The sequence below is a fragment of the Scophthalmus maximus genome, chromosome 2 (genome assembly GCF_022379125.1).
Source record: "Scophthalmus maximus strain ysfricsl-2021 chromosome 2, ASM2237912v1, whole genome shotgun sequence".
Taxonomy (NCBI): Eukaryota; Metazoa; Chordata; class Actinopteri; order Pleuronectiformes; family Scophthalmidae; genus Scophthalmus; species Scophthalmus maximus.
The window spans coordinates 1,615,166-1,637,521 of NC_061516.1; the positions used below are offsets into that span (position 1 = coordinate 1,615,166).

General features: G+C 42.8%; 1 protein-coding gene across 3 annotated transcripts in view; it reads left to right on the forward strand.

Moving 5' to 3' along the window:
- Positions 1–22,356, forward strand: part of frem1a (Fras1 related extracellular matrix 1a) — a 50,316-nt gene that overhangs the window by 18,115 nt on the left and 9,845 nt on the right. For 2 of the 3 annotated variants that reach the window (XR_007030207.1, XM_035625637.2), the window contains exons 12-25: positions 168–258; positions 340–507; positions 597–805; positions 10,186–10,279; positions 10,392–10,644; positions 13,222–13,425; positions 14,243–14,428; positions 14,516–14,712; positions 14,827–15,037; positions 15,712–15,856; positions 15,969–16,110; positions 19,189–19,384; positions 19,552–19,816; positions 20,085–20,502. Coding sequence is in view for 2 of the 3 variants with exons in the window: in XM_035625637.2 (XP_035481530.2) it covers positions 168–258; positions 340–507; positions 597–805; positions 10,186–10,279; positions 10,392–10,644; positions 13,222–13,425; positions 14,243–14,428; positions 14,516–14,712; positions 14,827–15,037; positions 15,712–15,856; positions 15,969–16,110; positions 19,189–19,384; positions 19,552–19,816; positions 20,085–20,502 (2,779 nt within the window). In the remaining variant the exon portion in view is untranslated. The remainder of the gene's footprint in view (positions 1–167; positions 259–339; positions 508–596; positions 806–10,185; positions 10,280–10,391; positions 10,645–13,221; positions 13,426–14,242; positions 14,429–14,515; positions 14,713–14,826; positions 15,038–15,711; positions 15,857–15,968; positions 16,111–19,188; positions 19,385–19,551; positions 19,817–20,084; positions 20,503–22,356) is intronic. The other variant, XM_047329364.1, reaches the window with a different exon arrangement.

Below are 22,356 nucleotides of genomic sequence, written 5' to 3' on the forward strand. Positions count from 1 at the left end.
ATTTATTTTTGACGCTGATCGATGGTTTATTCAACCTTGGGGGTTTGGGGGCGCCGATCAAAAATCTCACCTAGGGCGCCAACATTGCCAGGGCAGGTTCTGCCCACCCTTCTAAAAATGTGAAGGAGTTTTCTGTCTGAACTGTGTGCTCCTGTTTTGATGTGCAGCACCCCTGATGCAGGGAGGTTGTTCCTGGTGGACAGTATACCCAAATTCACCAAAGACTCCAATGCACCTGTGCTGAGGCTCTTCACACAGGTAACACTTTGAGTTTTTAATTCATCAAAGGTACATGTGGTGGGACTGGCTTTTCCAAAACTCATCATCTTTTGTTTTCAGCATGCAGTAAACTTCATGAAAGTAGCCTACATGCCTCCTATCATGGACATCGGCCCTTACCCACAGTTTATCCAGTTTGTTCTCTCTGTAACCAACCGTCTGGGCAACACAGTCCCTGGGATCTGCTTTAACATCACTGTGACACCAGAGGACAACCAGCCACCACAGGTGGAAAAGAAAATTGTATCAATTTTATGTTATATACTGCACATGGGATTGTGGGTAAATAGAAAAAGTGTGCATGAATTCTGTTTCAGGTCATCACCAATGCTCTGTCCGTGGATGAGGGAGGGGAGTGTTGGCTCAGCACTGAACACTTGCTGCTGACAGACGTGGACTCTATGGAGGAAGCCATGCAGGTGGAGCTGCAGATGGAACCGCAACATGGAGCTCTGCAGCTCGCTGGCCTCCTGCTAAAACCAGGCCAGGCATTCACTGTGCAAGACCTGAAAAGCTTTAAAGTTAGGTCAGACATTCTGGTTTATTCATTTCTTCATGTCAAATATGATTTAAAGGGCTGGATCACCCTAACAGCTTAGTGCTGTATACCACATATATAGTCTCCCTCATAGCCAGAACCAAAGTAATGTTTTTGCTGTTTGTTTGTGTGTGTAAACGCGGGTAAAAAATATTGGAGCCATATTGTATCTCCAAACTTGGTGACAATGCTGCATATGATAAACTTTTGGAGCTGATCAGTCAAAACACAAAGGTCAAGGTTAACAAAAATATGTTTCGAAATATAGATTATAGAGAGACAATCAAAAGCATATGATGATCAGAAAATTATTCCCCATCATATGATGTCATATGATAAGTGACCTAATGAAAAAGTCACAAAGAAGTCGGAAAAATGATGATGATGCATAGTTCAAGGTATCTGCATCCTTTAAAACTATAGACGCAATCTAAAGCTTGTATAGATTGAAAATTAATGTATGATTATATGGTAGGAAAGACATAATCATGAAGTCACTAGGAAGTCAAATGATGTCATGCAGTGTAGTAATGCATTATCTTGTACGATAAGAGACAACAGATCTCTTAAGATCTACATCATTTTTAGATTGAATGATGTCGACTTCATTATGAAATTACATTATTACCTCTGCAAAGGGGGTTATGTTTTTTTACTGGCATTTTTTTGTTTGTTTGTTAGTTAGCAAGTATAACACTTAACCACTAAATTTGGTGGGCAAAGGAAGTACCCATTAAAGTTTGGAGCAGAGTTACAATATAAAAAAGGTAGCATTGCCTTACTGGGGGTGCCGCTCCAAGCTTTTCATCTTTAATTGTATCTATCCTTTCACGTTACTTGGCCAGGTTTTCACACGTCTTTGAAATGTATTCCTTTACTGCAACACAGTGGAGGTGAATAAAACTTGAAAATCTAATAGCGGTCTGACAAAATTATCTTGACACACAATTGAGTTGATTAGTTGTAATGACAACTAAGTGATTCTGTTCACTAATTAAGACCATGATGCATTTGAAAGCTTCAGGGGAAGCTTGTAATTCACAAGATAAGCATGATTTCTCAGATCGAAAAACCATGGTTGCAATGATTTTACTTTCATCCAAAGATCTCAAATTTATTTCTTGTTATCGCAGGATATCAGGCTCATATAGAAGTTGATATTGGATCAATTTATTCAATACTTTTAAATACAAAATATTTCAGAATAAAAGCATTATGCTGATATGTTTATGTGGCCAGGTCAAGAATGATGGGACCGGACACAGAATAAACGACTGTATTTAATAAAGAAAGCAGCATTAAATAAAATCATTTTGAGGGTTCTTACAGAAAACATAAGCATTAAAAAAACTAAATAAAATGTCTCCCTCTTTCAGTACTTTCTATGTATTTCTATGGAATACCGTATGAACAAAGGCATATGCAGCTCCACAATGTAGGAACAATAGACAGACTAAAACTCAATAGCTGTAAACTGAAAATACAGTTTCCTGTAATAGACAACAGTAGTGGCTTCCCTAAATGAAGAAAATAAAGAAACAAAAAGCCACAAGGTTATCTTGAAACATTATTTCCCAGTGAAATATGCAGATATTCATGAACAAAAATATATTTCTACTGAACTCAATACATTTAACAGAATAAAATTAACTCATTCTCATTACAGGGTGCACTCCCGGCGCGCCAAGACACACACACACACACACAGACACACACACACATAAACATACACCTAGACCTCAACACGCTGTTATCTCCCCTCTAGATAGTTAAAAGCACACAAAATATATATTTATGTAAATAACCAGGATTCACCGATGTAAAATTATGTTTATCCTTAAGTGTACTCTCTCACTACTGTTCAGCACGGGGGAAAACACGTTTCTCCGGACTCTAGCAGAGCACAGCTGCTTCCATGTTGTAAAGTCTCACGGTAACATAACAATAATCTCGCAAGATTTCACATCACGTTGCTCTCATAAGGAAAGCATTTAAACAAAAACTTTTTTTATAGCTATAGATTTAAAAGGCAGTTGAACAAAACAATTTAAATGGGAAAGCATAATGTACCCCCTTCACCTGGCAACATTCTCCCCTGGTACGGAAGTCAACGTCCTTGGTGACTCTCTCACTCATCTACCATCCCTTTAAGCTTAGAAGCATAGAGGACCATGCCTGCTAACACCTGGGAGAATACTTCTGGACTGAGAGACACTGCATTGCAGTGGGTTTGTATGAACCCCTGCTGTCCACTTCTGCGTGGAGGTGGAATGGGTCTATCTACCTTTACCTCTATCTCTGACACTGGATAGGGGAGGGTCAAAGGTTCCATCCCCAGATCACCAGTGCATCACCACTCTCCATCATTCTCTCATCCACATCACTCAATTGGCTCCCCGTCTCCTCAGGCACCTGCTCCAGATTCTCAGGTTCCACAATTGCCACCTCCTCAGCTGCTGGGTGCCTGATCTCCTCCACTAGTATAAACTCAGGTTCGGACTCCAGACGCAAGTGGGGCTCATCAACAGGAGAGGGGGTACGGTGATGCCGCCTTGGCATTGGTTCTGTCCTCACATGGCCGCAGGTTGGACCTGTGCAGTCCCTCGGACGTGCACAACCTTGTACACAGTCATCTTGGATCTTGTTCCGTCCTGGTGGCTGGTAGCGGAGATCCACCAAGTTCCCCACATTCACAGGTGGACAGTATACCTTCTCCTGTTGCTGGGCCACTCTCTCTCTGCAGCCTTCCGCTCAGCATACTCCTTTGCTCTTGCATGTGCATCTTGGAGACGCTCTTGGTGTACAGCCAACCAGTCAGGCATGTCATCTTTGTCATTCTCCTGAGCTAACAGTGCATCAATAGGAAGGTGTGGGTGAATTCCAAATAGTAGGGTGAATATTCTGTGGTCGAGTGTAGTGTAACATTACATGCATGCACAAGCTCTGACAGGTGTTCAGGTCAGCGCCGCTTCTTCTCAGGGAAAGGTGCACGCAGGAGGTCATGTAAGGTCCTATTGAACCTCTCACACTGTGGGTTCCCTTGTGGGTGATGGGGTGTCGTGCGAGTCTTCTGGGGCGGCTGTGGCTCAGGACGTAGAGTCGTTCGATCCCAGCTTCCGCCAGTACACATGCCGTTGTGTCCTTGGGCAAGAAACTTAACCCTAACTTGCCTCTGACGGCTCTTCCGACAGTGTATGATTGTGTATGAATGTGACAGAAAAATGCGTGGTAAATAGCAGCGCTGTATGACTGTGTGTGAATGGGTGAATGGGACTTTCCAGTAAAGCGCTTTGCGTGGTATATATGTCTAGAAAAGCGCTATATAAATACACTCCATTTACCATTTACCATTTAAACCACTCTCTCAGGATGACTTAAGCAGTAGTATCTGCTTTCTGCTCTCAAGGTGAATGCTTGACTGAAATTAGTGAATACATCTGTTATTACAAGTATATTCTCGCGACCATCTGTCGCACGTTTTTCAACATCAACTACCTCAAGTGGATGAGGAGACAAGAATGGAGTCTGGGGTTCCTTAATCTAGGGCTGTGGCATTTTGTCAACACAAGTCTGACATCTTTTCACCCACTGCTCCACATCTTGGTGCACACCTCCCCAGAGACATCTCTGTCTCAACAGACCCAGTGTCTGCACTATGCCTAACCTTCCATAAATCTCCCATAGTAACTGCAAAAACCAAGAAACGACCTTAGCACTTCAACCCTACTAGTAATGGGCCACTGCTTCACTGCAATGATCTTCTCAGGGTCTGTACCTACACCTGGGGCTGACACTTGGTGACCAAGAAATTTGACCTCAGGCTGGAGAAAATGTCACTCCTCCATTTTGACTTCAGTCTCCCTCAACCTGCTGAGGACGGTCTCTAGCCTCACCAGGTATGTCATCCAAATAGATCAACACAATTTGGAACTCCAGATCACTCACTTGTAGTAACCTACATCAGGCGTTGAAAAGTTGCAGGGGCATTACACAGCCTAAATGGCATCCTTAGATATTCATATAGGCCAAATGGTGTGGTAAAAGCTGTTTTTTCTCCTATCTTTCTCATGAACTGCAACCTGGTGGTAACTGCTCGAGAGGTCAATTGTTGAGAAGAACTTTACTGCACCAAAAGGGTCCAGGTTTTCGTCGTTGCGTGGGAGTGGAAACGCGTCGTGCCTGGTCTTCAAGTTCAGCCTTCTATAGTCCACAAATAGTCTGAGACTTCCATCAGACATGCGCACCAGAACAACTGGCGAAGCATATGAACTTGAACTTTCTTGAATGACTTCTTTTCTAAACAGCTCAGAAATGTGCTCCCTGACTGTGCTGTGCTCCCCAGCAGAAAGTTGAGTCGAGGAGACTTAAGCAGTTTCAACGGAATTCAATTTATTAGCCAACACAGTTACAGAGTATAGCTCATAAAATATTTAACTTGCATGCAACTGGACATGACTTTTATGCCCTCTGTCTCACGTCATCACATTCAATTATGTTTGACTATGTGAAAAGCACATGATTCTTTGATAGTCACATAACAACTCTGCGTGCAAAGCCCACTGAGTTTCTTTGATCAACAGGACACGTGAAGTTATTACAGATTCCTTTCTCACTGATAAATGACCTTTGACTTTCATTAAAAACAGAACACATCTTCTTCCACACCTCCTGATTAGGTGGTATGCGCCTGTAAGGTTGGGAGACCAGTGTCTCATATACAACGGGATTTCCTAGGTTCCTAGGTCTTGCATAGACTCTGGCAATGGATGAAGCAGGGACATGCACTTTGTTTTCCTGCTGCAAGAGCCATGGACATCTTTCCAACAAGCTCAGCCTCTTGTACTCGTTGAAAGGCCTCGCTCCAGACAGAATCCAACTCCCCCTTTAAAGTTGTGTGTAACTCTGAGAGTACCAACTGTCTGCACCGTTTAGCACTGTTCATTCCAATTATGCCAGGTGGAGATGAATCTGTTTCCTTGTGGTCGCATCTTTGATTATAAGGAAGCCACTGCATTAGGGGATTGTTGGAGGGCAGAATTAAGCAACTGGGAGAGGGCATGTGAATAGTCACCCATGTCTTCTCCATCTATCTGCCTGCGGGCATAGAAAGCATGTAACAGCTGGGGAGTGGTGCTCTTCTCTCTAAAGGCCTCCCTCAAGTATGAAAACAGATCACTGGGTTGGCTTACCTGTCCCCCCATACAAAGTTTGACCTCATCTAAGGCTGGACCCTTTAACAGTAACAGTGAGAGAATAAAGTCTACTTGTTCCTCCCTACGCAGACCCCTTGCTCTCACTGCTCGATCCACCTCTTCTATAAACCTCTCTCCCTTGTTCATCACTAAAAGGTGCTATGTGTTTTCTCTTGCGATGTAAACAATAGACCTCAAGTCAAGTCAACTTTAATGTCAATTCCTGCAGAATTGTTCCAGACATACAGAGGAATTGCAAAACCGTTTGTCTTGGTCCCACGGTGCAATAGTACAAAACAAAAAAAAACAAACAGAAATTAAGATACGTAATATATTAAATAAATAAATTCTAAGTAGTGCAAAAGTAAGAGTAAGGCAAACCACCCAGGATAGAAAAGCTAATGAAATTGAAAATGTGCAATAGAAAGGAGCACTTTTCATTGCTAAAAGCAATCTCAAACTGTACAGTATGTGCTATACACAGGAAACTAAATAAATTGAATGAATTGAAAATGTGCAATACAAAAGGATATGGAGTGCAGATTAAATGTAATAAATGTAGAGGGCACTGATGAAAGTGACAAGTGTTCCTCAGAGTCTATGTAAAATGACCGGTGCAGTTCCTGATGGGGGGGGGGGGTTCAGAGTCCAGAGTTCTTGGGCCAGAGGGGAGGGGAGGGAGGGAGGGGAGGGTGTTGAGCTTCCTGACAGCCTGGTGAATAAAACTGTTTGCCAGTCTGGTGGAACAGGCTCAGAGACTCCGGTACCTTCTCCCAGATGGCAGGAGGCTGAAGAGGTTGTGTGACGGTTGGCTGGGGTCACCCACAATGCTGGTTGCTTTGCGGGTGAGGCGGGTTTCATAGGTTTCCAGGAGTGAGGGGAGTGGGACACCAATGATCCGTCCAGGATCTTGCAGTTGGAGGAGGTGCAGCTCCCGTACCACACAGTGATGCAGCTGGTCAGGATGCTCTTGATGGTGTCCCGGTAAAAGGAGCACATGATGGTGTGGGGGGCTCTTGCTCTCTTCAGTTTGCGGAGGAAGTAGAGGCGCCGGTGGGACTTTTTGGCCAGTGATGCAGTGTTCATTGTCCAGGAGAGTTCCTCACTAATGTGTACCATCGGGAATTTGGTGCTGCTCACTCTCTCCACAGCAGCACCATTGATGGTCGGTGTGGGTTTTAGGTTGTGGCCTCTCCGGAAGTCAATAACAACCTCTTTGGTCTTGTCGATGTTCAAGAAGAGGTTGTTATCCCTGCACCACGTGACCAATTGGCTGACCTCCTTCCTGTAGTGGGTCTCATCGTTGTTGGAGATGAAACCCACCACAGTTGTGTCGTCCGCAAACTTCACTATATGGTTGCTGCTGACGGATGGAGTGCAGTCATGGGTCAGCAGCCTTGGGGGGGCCCCGTGCTCAGAATGGTGGTTCTCGATGTGTTGCTGCCGACCCGTACTGCCTGAGGCCTCTCACTGAGGAAGTCCTGCAGTTGCACAGAGAAGTGCTGAGCCCCAGCTGGTCCAGTTTTGCAGCTGCTGAGGGATGATGGTTTTGAATGCTGAACTAAAGTCTATGAACAGCATTCTGATGTAGGAGTTCTTGGTATCCAGGTGGGTGAGGCGGATTTTATGTGAGCCTTGACTAGCCTTTCAAAGCACTTCATGATGATGGGGGTCAGTGCAACGGGGCGATAGTCATTGAAAGTGGATGGAGAGGGCTTCTTTGGAACAGGTATGATGTTGGTGGCTTTGAAGCACGACGGAACAACAGCCTGACTCAGAGAAGCATTGAAGATGTCCAGGGGACACCTTTGAGCTCCTCTGCACAGTCCTTCAGCACACGACCAAGAATGCTGTCCGGACCTGCAGCCTTGCGGGTGTTGATCTTTGAGAGGGTTCTCTTCACACTGGCTGCAGTCAGGCACAGAGCCTGGTCGTGGGGAGGGGGGGTGGTCTTCTGTGGGGGCATGTTATTGTGTGCTTCAAACATGGCAAAGAAACATTTGAGGTCATTCAGCAGAGAGGTGTTGCTGTCACAGGTCTGTGGCGGGGGCTTGTAGTCCGTGATGGTCTGGATGCCACGCCACAGGCTCCGTGCGTCTCTGCTGTCTTCAAAATGTCCAGTTATTTTTTTGCCGTAGCTGGATTTGGCTTTCCTGATACCACGGGACAGGTTGGCCCTCGCTGTTCTCAGGCCATCTGCGTCCCCAGCTCTGAAGACGGCATTCCTGGCCCTCAGTAGCCTGTGGTCCTCTCCTGTCAGCCATGGCTTCTGGTTAGCCCGGGTTGTGATGGTTCTGGTGGTGGTTACATCAGCAATACATTTGCTAATGTAAGAAGTGACGGTGTCGGAATACTCCTCAATGTCTGTGTGGTTGTTGTAGGTGGCTGCCTGCTTAAACATCTCCCAGTCTGTAGTGTCAAAGCAGTCCTGAAGTGCAGCAGAGGCCCCCTCTGGCCACCCTTCGTACCTGCTTTAGAACCAGTTTGGTGACTTTCACCTTTGGTCTGTATGCAGGTATTAGCATGATACTGATGTGGTCCGAGGGGCCGATGTGGGGGAGGGGGGAAGCCTTGTATGCACCTTTGTGTTAGGTGTAAACCAAGTCCAGGGTGTTAGTTTCTCTTGTAGGAAAGTTCACATGTTGGTGGAATTGGGGAGAACAGTCTTGAGATTTGTATGGTTGAAATCCCCAGCGATGATGAATAATCCGTCTTGGTGGGCTGTCTGTTGCTCACTGATGGCGTTGTAAAGTTCCCAAAGTGCATCAATTCTATCAGCGTTGTTTGTAGTGGGAGGGATATAAACAGCAACAAGCAGAAGTGCTATTTCTCTCGGTTGATAGAAAGGACGGCACCTTACGATCATAAACTCCGCCAGCAGTGAACAGTGTTTACATACCACAACGGCGTCCCGACACCAAGCGTCACTGATGTACACACAGACTCCGCCACCTCTCTTCTTTCGTCCTTTAACAAGGACTCTGTCCGAGTGGCGGCATATTAGCCGCTCAAGCTGAACGGCGGAGACTGGGATGCGGTCGGTCAGCCATGTCTCCGTAAACACGTAAACAAAGCTCTCCCTCACTTCACGCTGCACAGTCCTCAGCAGTTTTATATGGTCCATTTTATTGTCCAGAGACCTTACTTTAGCCAAGAGGATACAGTAGTTGGAATAGCTGGCCGGTATGGTCTCTTTGCCAGCCTTGCTCGAACGCCTCCGAGCGTGCCTCTTTTCTGCTTTCTCTCGCACCGTTTTTGGCTTCTCCTTTCCGGGGGAAAGCCGGCCGGCGAAGTAATCCGAGTTCCTGGAGTCTTTATTGCAGTACAATAACACAGTATCTCCTAGCTGCAATATTTCTCTTTCCAACAATCTCAAAAAGAGCAGTGTCAGACAGCACGCTCCTTCAGGAGTACACAGCGATGATGCAGACTCCTCAGCTTGTCTCTGGAACACCAGCCAGCAGCCATCACACGCTCTGGTTCAGGGACTAGACCAGTCTTCGCCACTTCTGTTGTCTAGGCTATCACTGTGTACTCACTGTACCTATCAGGCTCTAATCTCAAAATTAAACTGGAGATCCTACTTCTCACAGCAAAATGTGTGGCCAGACCAAGATTGATGGGACCGGACACAGAATAAATAAATGTGTGGGTCTTTTATTCCCCGACTGCATTTAATAAAGAAAGCAGCATAAAATAAATAATTTTGACGGGTTTTACAGAACACATATGCATTAAAAAAAATTAGACAACAGTAGTGGCTTCCCTAAATGAAGAAAATAAAGATCCAAGACACAAAAAACAAAAAAAACACACCTGTTAAGCCACAAGGTTATCTTGAAACATTATTTCGCCAACCCGCTGTTCAGTCTGATGTCAGATGAAGATAATATCGCGAGATTTCACATCGCGTTGCTCTTACTGGGAGCGCCATATTTATAGCTATAGATTTACAAGGCAGTTGAATAAAACAATTTAAATTGACACATAACAGTGGCACCAGTAAGAGCAACTAAAATCCAATAATTACACTGTTTGCATAGGAATGTCACTTGGCACCCTCATGAGAACAGCATTTTAACTCTGTGACTTAATTATTACTGTATAAATGCTGCAAGACTGTTCATTTCATGACTCGGCAAATCTTTATTTTGTGTGTTATCTTTTTATGCACAGTTACAACCATGACAATTCCGAAACTGTGGAGGACAACATTGAATTCTCTGCAACAGATGGCACCAATTCAGTTAGATTCGTCCTGCAAGTGAAGGTAAGTGCTCTCATTTGAGTAGTTCCTTATGAAGAGAGCAATCCTTACGAATTTAAATTCTCACCCTGAACCCTTTTTAGTTTCATCAAAGTGACTTCCATGTGATCTTCAGGTGAAGCCCATTAATGATGAAGTGCCAGTGTTGGCTGCTGGTTTGAAACCAGTTCTCAGCTGTGCAGAGGGACAAGAGAAGGCCATCACAGCAGAGTACATCTTTGCTTCTGATGCAGATAGCGACAACAGCAGCATTGCCTTCCTAATTGCGCGACAACCATATCACGGCGTGGTACTCAGGAATGGTGTCGTGGTCGACCGTTTCATCCAGGCAGACATCGCTGCAGGGATCATCACCTACAAACACACAGGTAGACAACAGAGGTTGAACCAAGATCATGACTTTTATTAGGGTCAGAGTTATCCACTTTAGTAACGTGGTTATGATGCTATTGGATTGAGCATGATTAATTGTAGGATTTGTCCACCTAAACAGTAATTACTTTCATTTCAGTTAGGAACTGTGTCATGTGCTAAAAAGTGTGGTAACACTGTTGACAAATTCTTTGATCAGATATTGCCCAGTTTAAATTACATTTGCTCATTTGAACTCAACTCAACTCAAGCTTTATTTATAAAGCACATTTAAAACAACTACGGTTGACCAAAGTGCTGTACGTGTCAATGAACAATACAATACAATAAGAAAAATAGTACATAAAGATCTGATGTGAGGGGCAGGCTATTCCAGAGCCTAGGGGCAGCCGCCGCAAAGCCTCGATAACCTCTGGTTTTTAATCTAGTTCTAGGGACGTCCAGCAGCAGTTTATCAGCCAACCTCAGTGATCTGGCTGGAGAATGGCGATTTAAAAGTTCAGCTAAATACAGAGGTTCCAGCCCATTAAAAGCTTTAAAAGCAAACGACAAAAGTTTAAATTCAATCCTGAAGCAGACAGGGAGCCAGTGGAGTGAGACCCAAACTGGTGTAATGTCGTCGCGCATTCTCTTACCAGTAAGGAGACGAGCAGCTATATTCTGTACAAGCTGCAGGCGGCGATACCAACATACAGGGAGTAACAGAAATCCAACCGTGTGGTAAATAAAGCAAGGATCACCCTCTCTAGGTCTTTGGGAGAAAGATAGGCCTTAATCTTGGCTAGGAGTTGTAACTGGAAGAAGCTGGTTTTAGCCACTGAACTAACCTGTTTGTCAAATTTAAAAGCACTATCCAAAAATACTTTTTAAAGGTTTTTAACAGAAGTGCGGGTATAAGGAGGGACAAGAATACCAGCAGGATAATCTGTAGAATAATGCTGGATAATCCTGGTTTTACTTTCATTTAGAAAGTTCATCTCAGTTTTGACATCTTTTAAGCATTCCAGCAATTGCTGCATTGTATCCTTACTCTTGGACTTTAGAGGGAGATAGATCTGTACATCAACTGCAAAACAGTGGAAAGAAATATTGAGTTTTGCAAAGATTGATCCCAAGGGCAGCAAGTACAATAAAAACAGGATAGGTCCCAAAATGAAGCCTTGAGGGACCCCGCAAGTGAGACGGGGCACGGTTGAGGACAATTCTCCTAAGTAAACTGAAAAACTCAGATCAGACAGGTAAGACTGATACCATTGAAGGGCAGTACCTGTGATACCTACACATTGCTCTAACCAAGACAAAAGGGTCCTGTGATCCACAATGTCGAAGGCAGCTGTCAGGCCTGTAACTGGAAGAGCCGATTTCTCAAAAGAGCCGATTTGGTACAATGGCGTGGATTAAAGCCAGACTGAAACTTTTCATAGATACCATGGTTATTTAAAAATGACTGCAGCTGAACATAAACTACTTTCTCTAGAACCTTAGACAGAAACGGTAGCTTGGAAATGGGTCTGAAATTAGAAAGAACAGAAGGGTTCTTTTTAATAAGATGCTGTACTAAAGCATGTTTAAAAGCAGCTGGGACACAACCTGAGCTGAGACAAGTGATTAGCAAAACAAGAACACTTGAACCAACAGTATCAAAAACTTCTTTGAGAAAACGCAAAGTAATACTATCTGAGGGGCAGTTTGTAGGCCGCAGATGCTGCACTACATCTGAGAGTGATGACGGCTCAAACTGGTCAAAGACAGCAGGGCGCAAGGGAGAAACAATAAGGTCTGTGGCAGTAAAGGTGTGAGCAGCTGACCTAAGAGCAGAAATTTTATCAATAAAAAATTAAGAAAGTTTTCACAAGAGTAGGTGATGGCACAATGGGAGAAACCTCACAGGGATTTACAAGAGAATTAAAATTATTATAGTAATAGAACTTGGGGCTTGGGGCTGTTATTTAGGACAAGGCTAGATACATACTTCGTTTTAGCAGCTTTAACAGCTCTCTGATAGTCTAATAAACAGACGAGGACGGTGCTTAGTCATCGGACCGGGAGAAACACGCGGGCCAGGCAGCACAAATGTAAAGGGGCACGACGCTGGAGCAGCGGGCGGATCAGGCGCAGTTATCGAGCTGAGAGGAGCAGGTGCAGCGGGCGGATTGGGCACCGTCATCGAGCTGAGAGGAGCAGCCCAAACCAACCAAACCCAAACCCTTTTTTTCAGAGCAAGGCTTTATGCTGCGCTAAGCTAACCACATCCTGACAGCAGCTATGTGCTGGAGGCACAGATATGAGTTTGATGGCAATCATCTCAATGTGTGAATGAAATTGAATTGCTTCCCCAAATTCCTAATTGTTTCTTTAAATAAGACATTGACAGTTCAATATAGCTGTTGCAGCTGTGATCCAAAAATATCTGTACGTAAAGTTGTCACACTCAGACAGCGCATGCTCTTCCTTTGTAGCTGAACATTTTGTTTTATACACAAAGCACCTGCCGATGAAACAGAGGAACTCACACAGGATTTATAACAGTAAGGACTGTCTCTAAAAAGTGCTCGATGTGATTTTTGTTTCAGGACTGGAGATCGGTCTGACTCCTCGCCATGACACCATCACGCTTGTTATTTCTGATGGAGAAACAGAAAACTCTGCTCTGTGCTGTGGTGGAGGAAATCCCACCAGGACCAGAGGCATAGCACCACTGCGGGACAGCCTCCCCGTTTACGACCTCAGGATCACAGTGTTTCCTGTCGACAACCAAGCACCTTCGCTGACAACAGGTGGACAATTACTCTCTCAGTCACATGATGACTTGTGGGTGTGTGCAGCCTGTTCTTAACTGGCATCTTCCTCAGTCTTCTATGAGCTTATATTGACCTTTTCCAACACAGGAATACTGTTCTATTTTAGTAAAATTATTATATAAATAAGGGCTCTATTGCATTTGGGGGTTTTATTTTAACGCTTGTATGCAGGAGGTGCATTTAGTTTATGTCCAAATCAACCTTTGCTAGTTTAATGGTGGAAAAAAAGGTTGCTGCAGTTTTGAGCTCCTTATACAAGCGAGCAACTGTGTCATCCTGTAACTCTTAGATGTTATGATTTACACCCAGTAATGAAAAATGTCCATTTGCACAACATTTGATGAATATTTTCACACAAAGGAAACATTCATAGTTTTATAATAGTAGCATCAGTAGCATAGTAAAACTAACAATTAATGAAATGTTATGTTCCTGTTACAATTTAGTTTCATGGAGGACCATGTTCAAGGCATAAGGTTACAGCTATTTCACATAAAAGAGTTCACATGAAGACTCACTGATCTCATGTAAATGTGGAGATTTGTACACACGAGATGGTCATGACTTCACAAAACGTATCATTTTAAGAACAAAGCACATTTAACCTTCACAACCAACTGATGTAAAGCTATTATATCTTAAGGTAACATATATGAAAAGAAAAGGATTTTACTGTAGACAATTTTTTATTTGGACCAAGAACAAATGTGCCCTTAAAAATTACCTTCTATATTTTCAATTATTCGAATAGTTAAAGGGATTTTAGTATGATGTTTTAAAACTTTGTTTTTAGGAGAAATCTTTATGGTGGATGAAGGTGGAACTGCCCCGATAACTGTATACAATTTGAAGGCCTCTGATGTGGACACGGTCCTGGATAACCTGGTGGTCAATCTGATTTCTCCACCCCAGTTTGGGTACATTGAAAATATCCTGCCAAGTCCTGGCTTTGAGAAAAGCAACATGGGCATAAGCATAGGTAAGCATTATAAAACACTGCATGTTTTATCACATAGGTGGAAAAAAACTAATTTCATGTGTTTTTCTGTCTAACTCTTTTTCCCAGCCTCTTTTTCATACAAAGACATCATTGACAGGCATGTGAACTACGTACAGTCCAGACACCAGAGGATGGAGCCCATAGCTGACCAGTTCATGCTCTGTGTGTCAGATGGCAAACACAACTCTGCACATGTGCCCTTCTACATTATCATTTTGCCAACAAATGATGAGATCCCAGAGTTTGTGGCCCACAATATCACAGTAAGTTTTCCTGGCCAGTCTCACTCCTGAAGACCATAACAACCAGGAGACATTTCCATCTGATTTTGTTATCAAGATATTGTCAAATATTCATTGATGTCCTTCTGTGATGAGGTACGAGAAGGAGAAATGAAGCAGCTGGACACGTCTGTGTTGCATGCAGTGGATCTGGATGTCCCCAGGAACGTCCTGCTGTTCAGCATAATTAAACCCCCTCAGCATGGCAGCATCATTGACCACAACAGCAAAAGGCCAGGCAACAAGAGACGAGAGGCCAGTCACCGATCATCTGTGGTCGACTTTACAATGTCAGATCTGGCTAATGGTATGTTGCATTTCTGTAGACCCATTTCACTTAGGACGGACTCTTTGTAAACTTTGTACATTATTTTTTTTCTGTTACGAGTTACAGTTTGTCTTATTGTAGCTGTGGTCTGATTCAGAGTTGGTCTTGCTGTATCAGTCCTAACACTGCTTTCCTGTGGGAAAGAGGACTCAAGTTTCACACAGGACTCTGCCACATATGAAAGAGGCACAGACTGTACTTTACACAAGAATATCAGTTTGTCATTAGTCATGGGGAATACTATTCCCTCTGTAAAAACAGTTGTTGTTGGTTGTCTTCTGTAGCTTTGGAGGAGCTTCCTAAACATCAGGGTGGATTGGGCTTGCACACAAGTGATAGTACTCAAGGTACTCATACTTTGCTATCCCCAAAGTTTTTTACTGCATCCCATGGCCTTCTTCAGCAAATGGCATTTGCTCAGGTGTCGCCAGAGACCATCTTTAAACAGGGATGACAATCCCCGCCTAAATGACTCTAATCTTCTAACAAGCCCATTGCTCAGGTGGTCATAAGACCACACCTATGATGGTTGTATTAAAGTGACCAAAGTAGAGCTGGTGACAGCGAAGTATTTAGACCTTTATTGAATATTTTACTCTAACTATTACATCTTTCAAAAAGTCAAATAAATCTGTATCATCACTGGATTGCAGGTATGGATCTGATGTACATGCACGATGACTCGGAAAATATGGAGGATAGCTTTACAGTCCAGTTAACGGATGGTCTGCACCAACTCCACAGAGAATTGGTGGTTAAAGTGGTGCCAGTCAATGACAAGGAGCCTCATACCATAAGGTTTGGCTAACACCTTCAATACATACACCTTCATATTCTAAAATCTAAGAGTTATCACATGTTGGACTGTAGAAAAGAAAAACAAACGTTGTCTCACTCTTGTGTCCTTAAGGAACATTGGGCTGGAGGTGGAGCCAGGAGAGACTAGGCTCATATCCAGTGCTACCCTGTTTGCACAGGATGGTGATACTCCCTCTTCAGAGGTCAGGTACATTTTTGAAAGTGTTCCTACCCAAGGACTACTTCAACTGAAGGTTGGTGCAATTCCAGTATGTTTTGAAAGAGATACACCAGATTTTCTAATTTCAGTTCACCTGTCTGAATGAGACTGTACAGACTCATCCATTAAAACCCAATGGCTGATGCGAGCCAGTGCTCCATACTGACAGTTGAAAATGAAATGAAAATGTCTTTACTCTGCCAGAAGTTCAAAATGAACAGAATTTGGCATCAAAATAGCCACACCCTCTTCCGTCCTGTTCTGAAGGATGAATGATAAGTATGCCTAAAACCCTTTTTTTTCGTTTTCTTGACTGGTTTCTTGCCATAATATAATTCACGCCTTTTCATTTTTGCCTTTGATATCATTTTACGCCTTTTGATTGGGCTCGTCAAGCCATACACGTGATCTCCAAAAATAATGAAAACGAACTGTGAACAGTAAGTATTGAACAGTTGTAACAACGAGAACTACTGATAAATAAAAACTGGGCCTCCATCAAAGAGGTCACCTCTTGACCTCTTGTGTAGGGGGACGTCCCGACCACTAGGTGACAGGGTCCCCTCAGGATAGTTGTATGGGTGGCTGTCATTCAAACTCAAAAGACTGACTACCTTAATCTCAAATTAAAAACCTCGGCCAGAGAAAATCAGAGAATGTCCTCTGTGGGACAGCGGAGATCTCTTAGTATACAGTTTTTGGTAGGGGAAGAACACCCCCCCCCCCCCCCTCCTTCTCCTCCCTTTAAAAACAACAACAATCCTCATAGAAAGATGAAGACTACCGTCACTGTCCTGTTTTCAATAGTAAAGATGCAGACAGTCAGGATGGGGGGAATGTTGATATTAGGCTGGGATGCGGTGAATTAACAGTCCTCTGCGTCCGTTTCAGGCTGTCGTTGGTCTCCACAGAGCTTGTCGCGGATCCTTTGCTGGTATTCCCCTCTGTCTCTGCGCCGTGTGTTCTTGCTTTTTCCAAGTGGGAGCTCAGCCACGTTGTCTCCCTCAGTCTGCCTTGGGGTCTCGGCAGTATCGGGAAGCCCCTTTCTTGTAGGTCTTCGATGGCTTGGTCTGCACTCTCATATATGACCGTTCCCAAGTCCAGGAAAACGGGAAATCTGATTCCCTTCTCTTTAAGCTCCCTCTATATTTGCAGATATTCTTTCCTTTTATCCATCACATCCGTTGCGTAGTCCTGGTCGAAAAACACTCTTCTCCTGTCCATGGTGATGCTTTTTTCCACACCGTGCTGATAACCTTTCTTTTTGGTTGTGTATTTCAGAAACCTCACAAACGTTGATCTTGGGGGGCATAGCATAGTACACCTATGTGTGCTATGTGTGCGCGTTCAATACCCAGTTCGTTCAGACCGATGATCTCTCCAAGATCAGTTTTAATAAGGTTCTCCACAAAACTAACCATTGAGTCCCTTCCGTTCCTTCCTTGATACCATAAATCCGGAAATGATTGCAAGTGTGTACTGCCATAATTGAGTGTACTTCAAGTACGGTTAGCTTCGATTTTAGTTTATTTCCTGCACCTCGATTAAGACTGCATTCACTTCCACGGCAAATGTTACCACCTCTCCAATGTGCCGCTCGACTTCATTGAGTCTCTGCAACGTAACCTCTATTTTACTCGCAGTGTCCTCAATTTTCTGGTTGATGTCTGTTCTCATTTCGCCAAGTTGTTTTTTAATGTCCTCTTGAAAACTGCTCTGAAAGTCTGACAGTTGTTCAGAGATACTACTTTTAAGTTCGGACACTGTATGGCCATGGTTTCATTCATGGCGTCGCAAATGGAGGCTAGCGAAGCCGTTTCTTAGAACATAGCTTCGTCGCCGCAGCCTGCATTTTCCGTGTCTGCCTCCTTCTTTCTGTTTATGGTAGTGCAGTCGGGTTTTTAATGCAGCCATCTTCACCCTTGCGCCACCGGAAGCCTTCAGTCAGAGCTAATTATTGAAATGAGAGATGAAGATCGAATCAGATGGTTCGCAGTTCAAATACTCTTTATTGCAGCACTGGATCGATGCCCTCTCTGCATGCTTCAAGGAGGTTCAACCATGAACAGAGCAACACAGGAGTTTATCACATGCACTAACACAAATTTAGATTCAGAACATACACGGTTTGACTAGTTTACCCAGACAGACATCCATCACCCAGGAGTTATTCAGTACTCTTAGCATAGCAATATGTGTCGAAGGATCTTGACCTGTTCACTTAAATCTTCTTGCTTGAAGCACAGGCATGCCATCAATGACGCATGTGAACCTAACATGTCTAAACTTGGGTCATGCCATAAATAGTCAATGTAAAATCTTATCAATTTCATATTGTATAATGATAAATATATACTCCAGATGATAAAAAAGGTAATGAAAACAGTACAGTTGCGGCTGGCTAAACAATGAGCTTAAGTCATTATAAATCACAGATGATCATTGTTATTTGATCCAATTTTCTTTTACAACTTTTTTCTATCTCCCTGTGTCATAGAATACACATATAATACAATAAAAGCTAACAAGACAAATCTTATCATCTCCAAAAATAGGCTAAGATGAACAGTGAAAAGTTTGAATGCACTTCAGCAATTTCAAGAAAAACTCTGCTGCTCAGTTTCAGTCAACCAGAGGTGTTCAATACATTTTTTATCTTACCCTTGCTCACCCACTGTTATCTGGTAATGTTAATATAGAAATGTATGCTTATCAGAATTGCTTATTAATAAATAGCGATGCATTTTAGTACTGTTATTGTTAGAAAGTAGATTAATCAATTAATCCTCAAAGAAGAAAATCAATCACCCAATCCATTTGGTAATGATTGCACAGATCAACCCTTTTCAAATTGTATCAAACTGAGTTATATGATTTGGCATTGAAAACTGCTGAAGCCAACCTTGTATAAATTGAAAAATGTCTTTGCATAAAGCGAATAATATAAAAAGGCAGTCCACCACGAAATAGTGGTGTTTCTGTAAAAAGAATTTCACTATATTAATCCAGTTCTAATTCCTACGGCACATTCTCCTTTACGGTGTGAAAAGCTGCCAATGTAAACCTTAGGAAGACACAATGAGGCTCCTAACTTTGACTGATCCTGTCTCAGGAAGGTCAGGACTGGGTGACGATCACTGCTTGGAGAAACTGCACCCAGGAAATGGTGGACATGAACCTTCTGCGCTATGTGCACACAGGACTGCACGCTGCTAAAACACAGGACTTCTTTGTCTTCCACTTGCTGGACGGAAATAATCAATCACCGCCACAGCATTTTCACATCTCTGTCAAAGATCTCGTGAAAGGTACTAGAAACAAGTCTTATATTCTTCATTAGACACAGGTTTGGATCAAATTTATTACTTATGATATCCTCTTGACTGCTATGTCCCATTTGATTCCCTGACCTATGTGAATTCATACCAATGTGGTCCTAATTCTAGAAACCTTTATACGCTTCCATGACTTTCAGGAAGTATCGCCATCTTTGTAAAGCCAGGGAACGTCCGTCGGGGTGATCGCGTTGTTCTCACTACAGATGTGCTGTTAGCCACAGATGGCACGGAAAAGACGGATGAGCTTCTGTATGTCATCACCAAACCTCCCGCTCAAGGACATGTAGAGTACATCAAGCGTCCTGGACTTGCCATCTCCACCTTCAGCCAGATGGACATAGCAGCAAACCTTGTAGCTTATGTACACGACAATCGAGCCAGAACACCCAAAGAAACCTTTCAGTGAGTCGAGAAGCAAAATTTTGTGAAACGTTTTTTGTAAATAATGAGCAATTTCTAGATTTTGATTTTATCTCTTTCTAACCATAGAATGACACCATGACAGCTTGATAGATAGCATTGACTTGAATGATAACAACACAACAATATGATAGAAAGCATCATAGATAATGTTATTTGGAGAAACTCCTCAATGCTTTCAATATTCAATGGGATGTAAGGGATTTTTTAATCCAAGGACTAACACCCAGTCTGTTTTATATTTTAACAGGTTTATTGTGAGTAATGGGAAGACCAGCCGGAATGGAAGCTTTGAGGTTTCAGTGGAAATGGTGGATCGTTTCTTGCCGTCTCTGTCCTCCAACAATGGCGTCACAGTCCCCCAGGGTTCCTCCATTATCCTAGGTCCTGAATGCCTTGCCCTGTCTGATCCAGACACTCCACCCAGCGCCCTGACCTTTACCCTCCTCCAGCCTCCACAGTATGGCAGGCTGCTTTTGGCTGGTACCGCACTAACAACTGGATCAAACTTCACCTACAAACACATTCAAGAATTGGAAGTGTCATATAAACATGATGGAGGGCCATCACAGATCGACAGGTTTACCTTTACTGCCTCTGACAGGACCAATCGAGGCTTCCTCCTGGGTGGGCTGCTGCATTTGGAACCTGTGTTCTTCACCATTCAGGTCGGTGATAATAGCTGTATTTCGTGAGTTATAGTGGCTCTGTGATTGTGAACCAACTCTCAAAGCAACATTACCTTTTTATCACCCTAATATATGGCTGATAAAGGATGTCCAAAAGGGTTCTAACTGCACACCTTACAGGGATCCTAGCCAATGGAAATGAAGGATACCCAGATTTGATGCATCTTTTCACTTAAGAACTTTATTTAAAAGGTCTGCAGCAACTGTAGTCACAAGTGACACTGCCAACTGTTAAAATGCAGAACATGTAAAAAGCCCAGAGTGAAGCCACCTGAAAATGAGGTGTGTGAAACAAAAAATATCTATCTGAAGTTTGCTATAAGCCAACACTAATGATGATAAACCACTGATCAGACCCAACCAAATCACAGGAAGAATGCAGGAAAAACATTGTGTACTGACTTGAGCAAAAGTTTTCTATTAATTAATCTGTAAATTAAAATGTGTTATTTTTACATTCAAAACATTTACATTCATAGTAGCATTAATGCAGTTATTTGTTAGGTAACAGCCAGTGCCAATCCCCAAAAAACTGAATAAAATATGTCCCGATTAGCTAAGTAAATCCAAGGCGGTTCAAATATGGTGAATGATGTTGGACGAGGTTAAATCAATGTTATGTCTATGTCACTTCATAGGTAATAACAAATGTACAGTATATATACAGTATCATCTGGTGTAAAAGTGAAAACAAAAATTTATCAATTTACTTTTAGCTTTCTTCATGGGTGGATTACTTTTAAGTTCGGACATTGCTTTGGCCATGGTTTCATTCAAGGTGTCGCGAATGGAGGCTATCAAAGCCGTTTCTCCAAACATAGCTTCGTCGCCGCAGCCTGCATCTTCCGTGTCCACGTCCTGCTTTCTGTTTCATAATGCCATACCAAAGCCCTTTTGTTCTCCCCCTCGCATTATCATGTGTTAATAAACACTTTCAAAGTAAATGTCTTTGATTTTAGGGGGGCTCATGGTATTTCCGAGTTCTTCATAGGTGCCATATAATAGATATATAATATAAGAGAATCCAGATTGCTAAAAAGTTGTATATTGGCATTTATAAAAAAAACTAAATCTGCTCAGGGTGAGAAGGTGACAATAAAAAACAATGCTAAAAAACTGGATCCTACTAAATTTTTCTAACTCTGGTTAAAATTGATGAATGAACATTCCAGATGTAGCTATATTACACTTATTTATAGTATATTTTACATTGCTGTTAAAGTACTGTTGCCTTTGAGTTAGGGGTGGGCGATCTGGCTAAAAGATCATATCACAATCTTTTGGGATAGAATCACAATCTATGATCTGAATAACGAATTTTCTCACCATCTAAGCAACCCCCACCCCAAGAAAAGTGTGCAAAACAAAAAACAATTCAAAAATACAAGTGAGTTTCTTATGTAAGAAAAAAATACAAATATGATAACACGTATTTTAAAAATAACAGATGACTTGGACCACCAGAGAGGGTAGAGGGTACTTTCACTTTCACTACATGCTTCAACAGATCACTTTACTGTTTACAGATGCCTTTACTTGCAAAACATTAGTTACACTTGTGGCAACGATCGTTGTCTCTTTCGACTGGTTCACTCTGCTGTCGCCACATGGAGCAGACGTTTTGTCTCTGTGTCTCTCGATGCTGCGTGTCGGGTCCGGCAGTGAGAGCTGGACACGGCTTAATGTTTTCAATGGTACCACAACTGATGTGTATTATGCAACATTGTTGTTGTATTGTCTCGCTGTGCTATGGAATACAGATCAATAAATCTAGTTAAAGTTCAATTTCATGATTTAAAACTTCCTTTGCTATGATATTCATGTTAACCAATG